Genomic DNA, 14,928 nt, shown 5'->3' on the forward strand with positions numbered 1-14,928 from the left:
TGGTGCATTCACTTAGACAGCACATATTTTTGGTTTGATTGTGAATGTTCTGGCAAGTGAACTCCGATGCAGTAGTTTGCTTTATCTCAAGTCTCTCTTTTTTGTGAAAAAGAGGCCAGCCCGATCCAGATCCCTTAAAGTCTAACTTCCCCTGACTGACAGAATGTCAACATCATGACTTCTTTCCCTCTCTCTTCGTGCCACCTTGGTGTAACTATAAGAGGAGATGACATAAGTGAAGTCGGTGACCAAATGTAGGTTAGTCTGTCTCGGAGTAAACACCTTCACAGGTAAACATGCCAACGTGTTAAGACACTTGGCATAGCATAATGCTGCGTGTTAATGGTTGACAAGACACGGTCACGGCAGTGTGGCACTAAAAGGCAATTAAGCTACAAAGAAAAAAAACGATTGCATTGCCATGTCAGACCGTACGACGTGTTATAAAGTATGCTTGTAATTGCGAGTTCTTACTTCAGGGTTTACCGGCCTGACAGCTAACAGGCCTGTCGAGGTGCGTTCAACTGGATAGTGTTCAATGGGAAGGGGGTGCAAGCCCCCCAAAAGCTGGGCCTTATTTGGTTCAAAAAATATTAAGCACCCGGAAAGATGCAGTTAGCCTCCCTGCGAAGTTAAACGCGCACATTTACGCGGCTAATGCACCTTGCTAGCTACCAGCCATTAACAGCGAACAAAGCCGGCGCCGGTAGCCGGTGTCAGAAATAACGAAAGCCCACTTTAACCAACAATGTCAGCTCCTTTGACATACGTCCACACATTATCGGGAACCCCACGCAGACTTTTATGCGACTACCAGTGTGGCAGGACCTGGCTTTTTCAGGCGAACGCTCCCAAAAACATTCAGAGACCGGCTTGTGACGCTAGCGTTAGCATACTTAGCAAGCTAGCTATTTGCACCCCCTCCCCATCCGAGCAACACCATCAGCATCCGGCCGCCACAATCAAATATAATAATAATCATGTCTGATGCTGTCAACAAACATGTTAATAAAGCAGTTCATGTTACCGTGCAGCAAAAGGATACTGAGTCGGCGGTACAGCGCCGGGCTGTGGGGCTGCCGGGGCTCCCGGCGGCAGAGACACGGAGGTCAGGGTAGCCCGCAGTTGGCTCGACGGAGAGGGGCCGCTTCCAGGTCCGCTAGCAGCGACAGCGGCGGGTTTCGGGACTACTTTGGGTGGCAAACTCATCGTAAAAAAACAACCATCAACACATAAAAACAATAGCCTAATAACAATAAATAGAAAAGCAAGCGTCGCCTAGCTTGCCCACATTGGAGCAAGCCTAGTCGATTGTTGAAGGAGGCAGGCCCCAAATCCCTCAACCAAGGTGGATAACGACGCTCAAATAGCAACACCAATCTTTCCTTTTTTCATGGAAAGTCGCTGCTTGGATCAGCGGTACTGTTCATGGGGACGGTGGGAGGTTTTTAGCCTCCCTCGCCCGTCCGGAGCCTCTCTGCGGATCCCGGCCGGGCTCGCTCCTTTCCCCAAAAGAGAAAAAAACGAAAAATAGTAACAGCCACGGTCTTCAACCTCCCGCGGAGATCTACCTCTTCTTCTCGTCAGGAGTCTTTTCTATCATTTTTCTCCTCACATTCATCAGAGACTTGGCCAACATGGCGCAGCTTCCAGCAGTCCGGGTAGGACAGATGATTCGGCAATTCTCGGCCAATTACGGATTCGCTCGGTTAATCAACCGAGCGATGGCCTGTGCCGGTTTCCACATTGCAAATATGATCTATTTCTGTACAATGACACATCTCCAAACCTGAAATATTGTTGAATTTCATCATCTGGTAACAAAAAACCTACATGATTAGTTCATCAAACAATATAAACACGCCATAAGCAAAAATACACGCCATAAGCAAAAATAATCACAATGAAACACACTCCCTTATATGTTTGTATTCAAGTATACAGATGTTATTCTGGAGTTATGTTTTCCAGTGAAACTATTCAACAAGAATCCTTATTCTGCAACAGCACCACAGCAGCGCCATCTACTGTCCTCTGTCAGTTTTTGCATCCTTGTGTTATTCAAATGACCTGCAATCCTGCACTAAGAGTACATAAAATATAAAAACAAACATGAATTAAAATGCGTTTTATGGTTGTTTTATTATACAAAATAATTTTACACACAAACATACAAGTGATACACATCATCTTGGTCTATTTTGGTTGTGACTGTTCAATTCAATTCAAAACAATTTCAGCAGCTTTAAAAAAAAAATGCTTATTACATTCTTTCTGTACGTTTTCAACCAGTCAAAAAGTGGCTTTGTCATTAAATATTTAGGGCAGCAATGTTCTCCCAATAAAAATAGAACTGCTAGACCATGGTGTACACAAATACAAAAACAGTGCATCTTTCCCCTCACAATACTTGCAATAGAATTCAACATTCTATACATTCTGGTTATATATGGCTTTTAAATGCTCTTTATATTTCAGCAAGCTAAAAAACACACTGGTCCCTTGTTCAGTGTTACATATAAAATGTGACATAAATAAAACAAGAGTACAAGTAAAATTAAGCAGAACAAAGTGGGATGTGGGCCAATCGCAAGTACATTTTAAGCACACCATTTCTTGTCATAAATGCATGTCTTTTGTTGTCTTTAATTTAAATGTGGTATGTGTCCTGAAAAAAAGTTTGGGAAACCAGAGGGTGACAGACAGAAGAAAAAAAATAAACGTCAGTGTGGTAAGTTACTTTACGTGACCTAATGCAGGCAGTTTAGAAAACGCGAGAGTTTCCCTCATTCTTAAAGGTCTATTTCCAGTGTTCAAAAAAACATTTATAGGAAACATTCAACCTCAGCAGTCCTTTAAGTGAAGCTAGAGATACAATCATCATCCAAACAAAGGCACAGCAGGCATGTTGAGTCCTGACAAGAAGGCTGCTAAAGAGTTGAGTGGTAAGGCAGGCTTGTTAGTGGTTCTTGGCGTACCCCTCCAAAGTCAGCTTCCCCTATTTGTCTCGTTTTGGAGGCACTACCAAAGCTCACACTTGTGCTTGGGGTTCATGGGCGCGTTTGCTTTGCAGCCAAAGTGCTTTGAGAATTCGTGTGAATTAGAGATGGTCCCAATGACTCTGAATCTGGATGGACTGTGCGGGTCAGTGATGACGCCCTCGTGTGAGCTCTCGGGTGTCCTAACAGAGCACCATACCTGCAAGAAGAAGGAAGAAGGTGAAGATGATTTATTTCTCAAAAGTCAAATTTGGATGTAGTCCCTGCAAAGCAATGGGACTACACATGATTTAGACCTATTCTAACAATTGCAATTGTATGTTTAAGTCTGAAACCAAAACAAGAAACCCATTCAGTTTAATTATAGTCAACATTAGATAAGACATTTGCCCTTTTCTTTTTCTGTACATTCTAAAGAGAGCAAAACAGCTAGAAGGAGGCAGCTAACAATGCACGCAATGGGATTCACCTATTTCACCCTCTAAAAAAACCTCCAAAAACGCCAACGATGTTCCATTTACATAACATGATCTGCATATTAACAAAGCTACAGTGTCATTGTTATTGTAGGCGCTAACACCGAAGAACTACTTTTCTGGTGTCGTGACACCAGCGCCTCATTTACAGCGTCTCAGGCCACTAATCAGAGGTAACGTTAGCTACTGGAGCTTCTGCTGCATCACATTTGAGTTTGGAAAAGTTAATGCTAGGTTATAAACCATGCCTCACATGTATATAGTAAAAGGCTGTGGCAATAAGCCAAAAACGTATAAACTTTTGAGATTCCACACGCAACCCACTAAACATCTGGACAGACTGAAGCAGTGGATACTGGCTCTCAACTAGGACCTGACAACATTGCTCGGAACACTCAGCTAGATGCTTGTTTGCACTCACCATTTTTTACCTGATGGCTATGCTGAATTTACCAGCGCAGCGAGGACCACAAGTCTTTTGCTGAAAGATATAGCCATCCCATCAGTCCCAGTGACAGCGGCCATTTTAAGTGACTGTTTTGTTATGGTCTTATTTTGTCAATAAAACGTTTAGCACTAGTACAGCTTACTACAGCTGGATCTCTCTCTGGAGCTCTACTCTCTGCCCGGGGGGATTAAAGGTAAAAAGTAGTCGTGGTTGTTAGCCCTCACAAATTCTGCCATGATTAGTGGTAGCAAACGCAGTCTCTATGCTGATGTTAAAGGAAGTAGTTTGTTGCTATGATCGCTGTGAAATCAATGCACCCAGGAAAAAAGCTTAAAATGATCAAAATATGGCATTTATCATAAATGTGCCTTTTAATACATGGCCACAGCATCTTTATAAAACAATACAACGTTGTTGCAGGTTTTTGAAGTTTTATTTTTTTTTAATAGAAGGCTTTATAGGTGAATCCCCAGTACATGCATTATCAGTTGCCTCATGCTAGAAGTTTTTCAATATTTACAATGCACAGAAAAGAGAAAGACGTGTGTTCATGTATCACATAGGGATTGTGGATGATGGACAAAATAAAAAAAAAAAAGTGCAGTTTTCCTCGAAGTCAATCCTCACCTCAAAAGTGGTACAATTTGGAGTTCAACTAAAACAGTCGGGAAAAAATATGCCAAATAAAACATCTAGGTTTTTTACGATGCCACCACAGAAGGGTACCAATGATGGCACAGAGGAAAAGTGCAATAATAACTATTGAACTGGACATGGAACTCACTGCGATATCGGAATATATATTATAAATGATGCATAACTACCTATATGTCACCAGTTTGACTGTACATTTGTACATTGACTGTACAATTCATAATGGTCCACAATGATGGTGACAGTTGAAACCAGACAAAAACACAACATACAAACCCAATGATTTACACAAACCTGTGCAAATCCCACAAAAAACAGCTGGTGGTTGGTCATTCCCAAGGCAGGCAGCGTGGCCTCCTCCCCATTCTTCTCAATCCAGTTCACATAAGCCTTGGAGGGACCAAGACATCAGATTACACACACATACACACGTTTCACATTTATGCTGCATATTGTTCAGTGTCCCACCAAAAGGCATCTGCGTCGAATCGTAAACGTTTGACCCCCTGTAAGTCTGATTGACTTGAAATTTCTCCCACATCTCAATGGGCTCGACAAAACACCCAATGTAACTTTTGGGTGTTTAGCTGAATCACCATGAAATTTGGTACACACGTATATGGGACTGACAAGCACCTGTCCTGGCCACCAAACAGGGGCAAAGCAAATAATTGTCCACGAGCCATTGATTATTTGTCTACACCTAAGAAATCTTTGAGGACATCTATATTACAAAGCATTTGGAACACAACCCATATGGTGCGCCATTAATATCATTTACAGTGATGAGTAAATTACATTAATACACAAGTGTACTGTAGTACATTGTGTACTATTTTTTTTTTGTTTAACCTGTTGTATGTTTACCTTGTAGGCAGACTTGAGGCCACCATTGTCGGCGATGTTCTCTCCCAGTGTGTGTTTTCCATTCAGAGGCTCCTGGTTGATGCTGTAATTGCCGTACTGCTCCACCATGCATTGAGTCTGCTTCTTGAAGGCCTCCACAGACGAGTTCTTCCACCAGGAGCGCAGGTTGCCATCCTTGTCATATTCCCTCCCTTGACATGGAATTAGGAACCATTACAGGACATTGCCATCCAATGTACTGCATTTTTTATGCATTTTTTAACTAGATGATATTTTTTTATGCTGAACTGGGAATTGTTGATGAAGAAAAGTGATTTCCCACCTTGGTCATCAAAAGCATGGGTCAGTTCATGCCCCATGACGACCCCAATGCCACCAAAGTTCAGAGCTCTGCAACAAATGGATTTTAGTTAGCATCCATTCACCAACATTTTGTGTTATTCCTAAACAAACACACATCCTCTGGGAAGTATACTGCCATCATTCATGTGGGTGCTCTGTGGGAAAGATACAGTAACTTCATTCAAACATGTAATGCAATATAAAACAGTGCAATGCAATTTAAAACAGTGCAAAGTCTCCAAATACAAGTGTATATCTGTTTTATTTTTTATTAGAGCTCTAAAAGTGCAACTAAAAGTGCAACAATGGGGTTTTTGTGGCTTTACAAAGGGAGGGATGCCTTACTATTTATTGGAGTGGCGACTTCCTCTACTCCTGCTGTCACAAAGGAGGTTGCCGGGTAATGAGGCCGGCTAAAATGGCCACATAAGCCCTGTCACCAACACCAAAACCCTCACCCAATGCCAGTCAACCAACCTAAAACGAGTGCACCAGACTTACTTAGGCCAGGATCGGCTGTAGAACGGAATTTGAAGAATTCCCGCCGGTAGCACCATCTCATTCTTGGTGGGGTTGTAATATGCATTCACTGTTGGGGGGGTCATGCTCCACCTGCAAAATGAAGTGGAGGCCTTTTAGTGAGAGGGACTATTGAGGTCACATAGATGGATTCTACAGGGTTGGCTGCAGACGAGCATACAAATTAGCCAGAAATTGGGGCTAATAGGCTAATACTAAACTAATTAAAGCTTGATACATTTTGTACATTAAAGTTGGAAAAACCAATGTAGGTCAATATATGCTAAGCTATGTGAAAAAACATCCACATCTTAGCTTTATGTTATTGGTGACAAAGTAAAATAGTGTAATATCTAATAATATAATACTGTACATTAATTAATTCATATTTTTAGAATATAGTCGTGCCTTGCCACATCGTGGTTTGAATTTCACAACTTCATTCTATCATGTTTATGATACATCATGCTGTTTTGTAGTTGAATACGAATCTATTATTAGTAAAAAAAAAAAGCAAATTTAAGCAAATATTGAGGAAAAGGCTTCTTGAGACGTCATCTGTACTTCTGTGTAGAAGGTGTCGGACGTTTCGCTCCTCATCCGAAGAGCTTCGTCAGCAAACTAATAAGTGCTGGTAGCTTAGGCCTTAAATACAGTAAGAGTGGGCGGAATTGGTGTGCCAACACCCTCCTCCTATTGGTTCGTTACACTAAGCCTGGGCGGAGCAGTGGTATAATCCTATCCTGTTATTCACACCTACGATAAAAGGGAAGTGTCGCTCCCTGAATTGGGTATGAACGACTCTGATACTGGCTTGTTAGCATCTATTGTTCTGGCTCGGCCCTGCCTTCACCTCATTTGCAAGACTAAGAGCTGTGGGTTTTGGTCTCAGTAACCTGCTGAACACAGGGTCCAAATTGAACCTCAAACCACCATTCCGATTCAATGATGGGTTCTGTTGTTTGACAAAAATAGCTTCCTTTACTCCTCTTTCAAACCATCTGTTTTCTTTGGCCAAAATCTTTACCTCGCTGTCCTGAAAAGAGTGATTGGTAGCTTTCAGGTGTAGATGTACTGCTGATTGAGGACCACTAGCATTGTCCCTGCGATGTTGATAAAGCCTTTTTTGGAGCATTTGCTTAGTTTCCCCAATGTAGTGCTCTTTGCATTCCTCATCTTTACAGTGGATGGAATAGACCACATTGCTCTGTTTCTGGTTTGGAGCCTTGTCTTTAGGATGCACTAATTTTTGTCTCAGGGTATTTACTGGTTTGAAATAGGTAGGAATTTTGTGTTGCCATAAGATCCTCTGGAGTTTTTCGGAGACCCCCGCTACATAAGGGACTACCACTCCTCTCCTTTTTGCTTCTGTGGGCTTTTGGGTTTCTTTCCCTACTCTCTTCTTTTGACATTTGTTAAAAGCCCACCGTGGGTACCCACAGGTGGGCAACTAGTGCTGAGGGAAAGAAAAAGGAGACACAACATGTCCAGAGAGCGCTCTCAACCTGTGGGTACCCACGGTGGGCTTTTAACAAATGTCAAAAGAAGAGAGTAGGGAAAGAAACCCAAAAGCCCACAGAAGCAAAAAGGAGAGGAGTGGTAGTCCCTTATGTAGCGGGGGTCTCCGAAAAACTCCAGAGGATCTTATGGCAACACAAAATTCCTACCTATTTCAAACCAGTAAATACCCTGAGACAAAAATTAGTGCATCCTAAAGACAAGGCTCCAAACCAGAAACAGAGCAATGTGGTCTATTCCATCCACTGTAAAGATGAGGAATGCAAAGAGCACTACATTGGGGAAACTAAGCAAATGCTCCAAAAAAGGCTTTATCAACATCGCAGGGACAATGCTAGTGGTCCTCAATCAGCAGTACATCTACACCTGAAAGCTACCAATCACTCTTTTCAGGACAGCGAGGTAAAGATTTTGGCCAAAGAAAACAGATGGTTTGAAAGAGGAGTAAAGGAAGCTATTTTTGTCAAACAACAGAACCCATCATTGAATCGGAATGGTGGTTTGAGGTTCAATTTGGACCCTGTGTTCAGCAGGTTACTGAGACCAAAACCCACAGCTCTTAGTCTTGCAAATGAGGTGAAGGCAGGGCCGAGCCAGAACAATAGATGCTAACAAGCCAGTATCAGAGTCGTTCATACCCAATTCAGGGAGCGACACTTCCCTTTTATCGTAGGTGTGAATAACAGGATAGGATTATACCACTGCTCCGCCCAGGCTTAGTGTAACGAACCAATAGGAGGAGGGTGTTGGCACACCAATTCCGCCCACTCTTACTGTATTTAAGGCCTAAGCTACCAGCACTTATTAGTTTGCTGACGAAGCTCTTCGGATGAGGAGCGAAACGTCCGACACCTTCTACACAGAAGTACAGATGACGTCTCAAGAAGCCTTTTCCTCGATGGACAACTCCTGTACGACTGAGAGCCTACACAGACGCATTAAGCAAATATTACATATATTTTGCATAAATTAAGCATTTTCAAGTATACAAATGACTAAAGTAACTGAAATACAAATGTAAGACATTCAGACAATGCATTGAAAGACACGTTGATATGTAGTATTCTTCGCTGGTCACTAGGTGTCAGTAATGTTACAGTAACGACCTATTGGTGTTGGAATGTTGCTGTTCTAAATTCTGATGTTCGTGAACACACCTTGCTGTTAATGTTATTGGTGGATAAAGTGGAAGCGAGGAGGAGATAAGTGTACGAGCTGAACTGTGTTCTACGTTGGAATTGGCATTAAGATTGGCAATAAAGCTTTAAAAGAACGTCAGACTCTGTGTGGCTCTATAAGCTACATTACGTTAGCCACCGGAAGAAGACCCGTAAAGTAAAAAAAGAAACAAGAAGGAACTCTCCCAGTGCTAGCATGTGTGAGTCTATATTTTGTCTTATTTTCTATTATTATGTCTACTATATTGGCTAATACGCGTGTAAATGTGACTATAGGGGTGTTATTTCATGTCTAGAGGGCTCTAATCATGTTAAAAAACATATTAAGAAGGTCGTAAATAGGTTTTCTATGCTCTAACTATAAAAATATTCCATTTATAAATAAGGAATCCTACTTGAAAATTCACTCATCACAGTAGGGTCTGGAACCAATTAACCACGATAAACAAGGTATGAGTGTATGCCAAGGGCCAAAAAAAAACATGCTGCAGGCTAAAAATGGCCCCTGGGCCACACTTCTTATAACTTCTACTTCTCCTGGAATAACTTAGATGTATTTTCATCTAAGGCATCTAAGGGTCCACTGCACGATGCGGCTAAAAGGAGGCAAACTGCCACTGATGGTAAAGCTGAGGGATCTCTGAGGAGGTAAAATTCTGAATTCACCCAGAGCTTGAGAAGTTATGTGAGGTAACTGAACTCTATGCATCCTCACTTTTCCTCACAAAGTTAACATAGCCTCTTTTATTGCTGTTATATTTGAATATTTACAGTGGTTAACTTAAACCTGTATGACAAAACAGGTATTTACGATTTAGGGTGCATTCACACTTGTAGTCTGATTACTGGTCCAGACTAAACATTGCAAAAAGATATAAAAGATAAAAAAGATATCTTTTTTTAAATTTCTGTTCGTTTCTTTTTCTGTTGGGTGTTGCAATGCATCGCCTGGTTACGCTCGCATTGGTGACATCACATCTGGTGTTTTGGTCTGTTGGTGCAGTCGATTTCACACTTGACTCACTCAGGACTAGAATCCACTGGCAGGGTCTCGGTCTCCCCTTTGGTCCTTTTGGTTCTGGACTGCGTTCACACTTGACCAAACTAATCATACGAGCAGAGCAAACAGACTCTACCCCATTTTAATTGGACCAAAAATGCAGAAAAATGTGAATGCACCCTAAATTTCTCAGTTAAGCTACTGTTACACCGCAGATAAATGACATTCTGTTGCGTGGTGGACTCCATGACACTCACTGGTTTCTATTTGGAGTTTTTCTCAGCTGGTCCGCTGTGACCCTCGCTGAGAAGTTGTAGTACTGCATGACGTTTTGGAAGTAAAGATCCGACACCACCTCAAACTACAAGGAGATATAGTCTTGTTTAGTTTCCATGAAGTGACGCTCATTCATTATATGTGACACAGTTACCTACATCATTGAACACTTTGTCCAGCTTTGTGGTGTTCATGATGAACTCCGGATAGCCAACCATGTTGTAAATAGCATCTGCCTGTGCAAAAAGAAAGAGGCCTAGTAGTGGATGCATTTCCACACCAGGGGGTAGCAATGTGTTTCTCCAAATGTGTAGCACTCTGCTACCTTCTCTTTTGCTGCCTTTTTTGTGTCAGCGTCCATCCAGCTTACATACTTCAGGCTGTCCTCAAACGCCCTTTTGATTTCTCCTACCATGTCCTCGGCCTGCAAGTTGAGACAAAGAGGAGAGGGAGGTAAGAAGTACAGTACGTCATCTCATTCAAGAGGCTGATGGTGACGTGCTCACTACGGCCTTGCTGTCTTCTGCGAAGGTGTCTTTGACGAACATTGCGCCTAGAGCGAAGCCCAGGCCGCTGTCTGTGTCGCTGACGCAGAGCTTCCAACGAGGAGTGCAGCTCTGCAACGTCAAGTCAATACAAGGTTACATGCGGTAAAGAACCAGGAATCTTACTGGTTTTTGAAAAGAGCCAGACTGTTGGAAACAGTTTTGTGGATGTTGTTTAGACTTTTCTGAATTACTGATCTATATCAGAGCTGAAACACCGTGTCAAAACAGTCAGTGTATTTTTGTTCAGTCCATTTTGTCTGTTCCATTGAGCTCCTTCTGACAAGATTTGACTAAATAAACATGGGATAGACAATGTGCATTCATCTGAGGCCAACATGCGAAGTTGGTGAAAACACTAGTCACTGTCAAACAGGGAACATAAGAGGCTTTACGACGAGACTTATCACGCTACAAAATCTTTCAGCTCATTTGGAGCTGTTAATGCATACAAATATATATACAGTCATCGTTTATCATTTATCTCATTAACTCGTTTATCACGGTTAACTGGTTCCAGACCCGACCGCGAAAAGTGAATTTCCATGAAGTAGGATTCAATATTAATAGTAAATGGAATATTTTTGTAGTTAGAGCACAGAAAACCATTTAAAAACATTTTTTAAACATTATTAGAGCCCTGTAAACATGAAATAACACTCCTATAGTCAACTTTATACTTGTATTACTTCATATATTAGACATAAGCAATAATAAGGCATAATAAATCACCATTAGCATTGGACAAGTTCCTTGTTGCTGTAGTATCTCCAACATAATGTGGGTCGATTGCACATGGCATTAAAAAAAACAGATCGCCATCAGCCTATCATCAATCCACAATATGATGTTTGTCACTTGATTGATATAGTCATGCCAGCCTAAAATGCATCTGCCATGCATAGACGTACAGTCCGACAGTACTGCTAGCTTTGTTTTCATCACATTGCGCACCACTTGTGCACAGGCTACGGCATCGCTGAAGTGACACAAGAGACGGCCGCCACTTTAAACATTGCAATACTGGATACCAAGCTAACGAGTTAGCCTCCAATTTATCCTAAACATAAGAATGGGTTTGAAACTGAGTGAGGAAGAAGGACAAAATAAGCAGACAAAAAAGTACCAATGTCACACAGATTAATAGGCCATAGTCTACCACAAAACAGCGATCATTTATTAATTAATAATTTTTTGAAAAACCACAAAAGAGTGAGGGAGAGATATTCAAACCACGATGTAGCGAGGGACCACTGTAATCCTCTCTTATCTGTCCTGTTATCTTTCTTTTACTAAAATACAGTAAAAATGGGGGTATTTCAGATATAATTGAAAATGGTGAGTCATCATGATTAATTAATTTGAAAACTGTGTCTAATCTGATTAAAAATGTCAATAATATGACCGTCTTAGTATACACTTATTTCTCTGTTGAATCACTAGTCTGTATTAAATTGGAAATTGGCAAGACTGCTTGACCTGATGTTCCCTGTGCACCTAATGCATAATCACCATTACGCCTATAATACAATTACTTGTGCGTAATCAAGTGTAAAGAAAGATATGAACAAAAAAAGCTGCATTCCTATATACAGCATACATAAAGACAAGCAGCCAGGGGTCAATGGTCAGACAGAGTGTTTGTAATGAACAGCCAGCTGAAACACAAGGCTCAGCTGCACTGTCATATAAAACTGAAACATCTTGTTATTACAGTTATTGTTATTGTTATTACAGCTTGCTCCAACAGGATCTAGCTGAGGGAGTCACTTGCACATATTCCAATTACTTTTTTCTCTTGCCTTGCTCACACTGTAAATTCAGCGATCACACAGCGTTAATTCGAGTATTAATGGTATGTTCGCACTTCATAAATGAGTCATTACCTTTTTAGTCCCATACATGACCTCTAGGAAGCGCTGCTCTGCATCCTGAAACCTCTGGTCCAAGATGGACACCATCTTCCTCACCACCTTCATGATCATGTAGTTGTTGAGAAGGCTGGAAAGACATGACCGTCAATAGATTTTTATGCATCACCTTCTTGCCTTTAATTTTTTATTATTATATGGTAAATTGGAGTGAGCATTTCATAGTGTCTATGGAATCAAACCTTTTATTTGTGTTTTTGATAAGGTCAGACACTTTCTGGAGGTATTCTTTGGCGTAGACGACCACTGGCTCCAACTCAGTGAGCGGCACCGGAGCAAACACTTGGTTGAGATAGAGCATCCAGTCTACTGCAGGAGCCAGAGTCTGCAGCCAAACACACAAATCACCAAAAAATCAACACGAAGAACTGCTGCACTTTTCTTTTTGCGGGAGACGCTCACCTTCAAGTCTTTGGCCTCCATCTTGTGGTAGATGAGCTCCTCGTCCCGCCGCTCCTCCTGGGGGACTGTGATGTTGGCCAGAGTCGTTTCGAAGTCCATAATTTGCCCCATAAGCAGCCGAGATGTCTCCTCAGAGCCCCCAAGAAGGACACCTAACTCCACCAGGAAGTTCAGGTATGCCGTGAGATACTGCAAAGAGGGCAAAACAATGAGCTGTGTGTGTGTGTGTGTGTGTGTGCGTGTGTGTGCGTGGTAAAAAACAATTAGCAAGGTAATCCGAAACTATGCAAACACAATCTCCAATGGATTTTCCACCTTGAAAGTGAAATGAATGTCTTTGTCTTGCATTTTTTTCCACTGAGTCATCTATCATCAAAATGTACTGGAAACACATTATTTCTTTAATGTATTGATTATAGTTTATTTACTTTATGACTTTATAAATACAGTACATTTTCAATACATACACGTGATGGCCAAAGGTACATCTGTGCAATCTAATGCGATCCAGTACAAGAGCCGTATCTAGGGATGTCCTGATCCTGGATCGACTGCTGATCCGCTGTATTTTGAAGATCGGATAATATCGGCTTCCACCGCGAGATCGGGACAATCCGGTTGCCGTATCACGTTTGTAACTCTTAGCTACACTCCAACGTGGTAGGTGCAGCCATAAAAGCTGGTTGCTACGCCACTCCCGCCACCCGCAAGAAGAACAAAACGCAACACCACCGAATTCTGAAGCGTGTTTCAGCACATAAATGTGTTCATAATGGAAGCTCTGTGTAGTAGTATGAGTGGGCATGTAAACCAAGGAGTCTCGTGTTAAAACAGGAGTACCAATCGGCATCCACTTCCGTATTATGCCCTGCGGCCATGATGGGGTGCAGAATCCAGAAACTATGCATTGAAAACATGTCCTCAGCTATTAATTGCTCTAATAGAAGGTCCAAAATCAGTGGCAGAGCTACGTGGTGGCCACCCCTGGTCACTCTCCGGCCACCCGACTGGCCATCTAGACATTTCCGGTATCAACTTGTTGCCACCCTTATGTGAGTAATGGTCTCACCTTGGCCACCCCAATGAAACATTTCTGGCTCCGCCACTGCTCGCATGGGAAGTGCTGCTCTAACCGCTGGTTGTTTGTACTAGTGATAATAAATTCATATTGCGCTAAAGAGAGTTTGTTAAAAAATGTCATATATTCTACATCACACCACGAATTGATCTACAACCATGTCAAAATGATTAGTCCTACCCTAAATGTATTTTATTTATTTTCTATCCCGCTCCTCATTAGGGTCGCGGGGGCATGCTGGAGCTTATCCCAGCTGACTTCGGGCGACAGGCAGGGTACACCCTGGACTGGTCGCCAGCCAATCGCAGGGCACATATAAACAAAAAAACATTCACACTCACATTCATACCTATGGACAATTTAGAGTCACCAATTAACCTAACATGCATGTTTAGCAATGTGGGAGGAAACCGGAGTACCCGGAGAAAACCCACAGGGAAGAACATGCAAACTCCACAGAAATCCCCAGGGGAGAATCGAAGCCAGGTCTTCCCGATCTCCAGACTGTGACTGTGTGGCCAACATGCAACATGCCAACACATATAACACATATATAACACATATTGACTCATTCATTAGTAGGTGTAGTACTGCAGTACCTTTTCGTTGGCTGTTTTGTTGAGGTAGTAATCCCGTGAAGGGAGACCCAGACTGGACTGATCCACCTGCGGCGGCAAAAGAAACATCATGTGACT

The 14,928-nt window shown here is 42.0% G+C and overlaps 2 protein-coding genes across 15 annotated transcripts in view; both read right to left on the minus strand.

Moving 5' to 3' along the window:
- LOC129185860 (eukaryotic translation initiation factor 4 gamma 3-like) overlaps nucleotides 1-1,692 on the minus strand; it is a 47,258-nt gene extending 45,566 nt beyond the window's left edge. For 7 of the 14 annotated variants that reach the window (XM_054783423.1, XM_054783425.1, XM_054783427.1 and 4 more), the window contains exon 1: nucleotides 1,046-1,689. In XM_054783423.1, the coding sequence (XP_054639398.1) occupies nucleotides 1,046-1,209 (164 nt within the window). In that variant the 5' untranslated portion in view covers nucleotides 1,210-1,689. Of the gene's footprint in view, nucleotides 1-1,045 lie in introns of all 14 variants that reach the window. The other 7 variants (XM_054783420.1, XM_054783424.1, XM_054783421.1 and 4 more) reach the window with 3 other exon arrangements.
- Nucleotides 1,693-2,123: 431 nt separating this feature from the next.
- The window catches only part of ece1 (endothelin converting enzyme 1), a 39,648-nt gene continuing 26,843 nt past the window's right edge, over nucleotides 2,124-14,928 (minus strand). Inside the window, exons 6-18 of the mRNA XM_054783452.1 lie at nucleotides 14,833-14,898; nucleotides 13,156-13,344; nucleotides 12,936-13,078; nucleotides 12,709-12,823; nucleotides 10,784-10,894; nucleotides 10,603-10,701; nucleotides 10,436-10,513; nucleotides 10,259-10,362; nucleotides 6,288-6,398; nucleotides 5,767-5,834; nucleotides 5,445-5,635; nucleotides 4,872-4,967; nucleotides 2,124-3,198 (exon numbers count right to left, since the gene is read on the minus strand). Coding sequence (XP_054639427.1) covers nucleotides 3,022-3,198; nucleotides 4,872-4,967; nucleotides 5,445-5,635; nucleotides 5,767-5,834; nucleotides 6,288-6,398; nucleotides 10,259-10,362; nucleotides 10,436-10,513; nucleotides 10,603-10,701; nucleotides 10,784-10,894; nucleotides 12,709-12,823; nucleotides 12,936-13,078; nucleotides 13,156-13,344; nucleotides 14,833-14,898 — 1,548 coding nt within the window. The 3' untranslated portion in view covers nucleotides 2,124-3,021. The remainder of the gene's footprint in view (nucleotides 3,199-4,871; nucleotides 4,968-5,444; nucleotides 5,636-5,766; nucleotides 5,835-6,287; nucleotides 6,399-10,258; nucleotides 10,363-10,435; nucleotides 10,514-10,602; nucleotides 10,702-10,783; nucleotides 10,895-12,708; nucleotides 12,824-12,935; nucleotides 13,079-13,155; nucleotides 13,345-14,832; nucleotides 14,899-14,928) is intronic.

Source organism: Dunckerocampus dactyliophorus, chromosome 8 (assembly GCF_027744805.1).
Source record: "Dunckerocampus dactyliophorus isolate RoL2022-P2 chromosome 8, RoL_Ddac_1.1, whole genome shotgun sequence".
In the NCBI taxonomy this organism is placed as follows: domain Eukaryota; kingdom Metazoa; phylum Chordata; class Actinopteri; order Syngnathiformes; family Syngnathidae; genus Dunckerocampus; species Dunckerocampus dactyliophorus.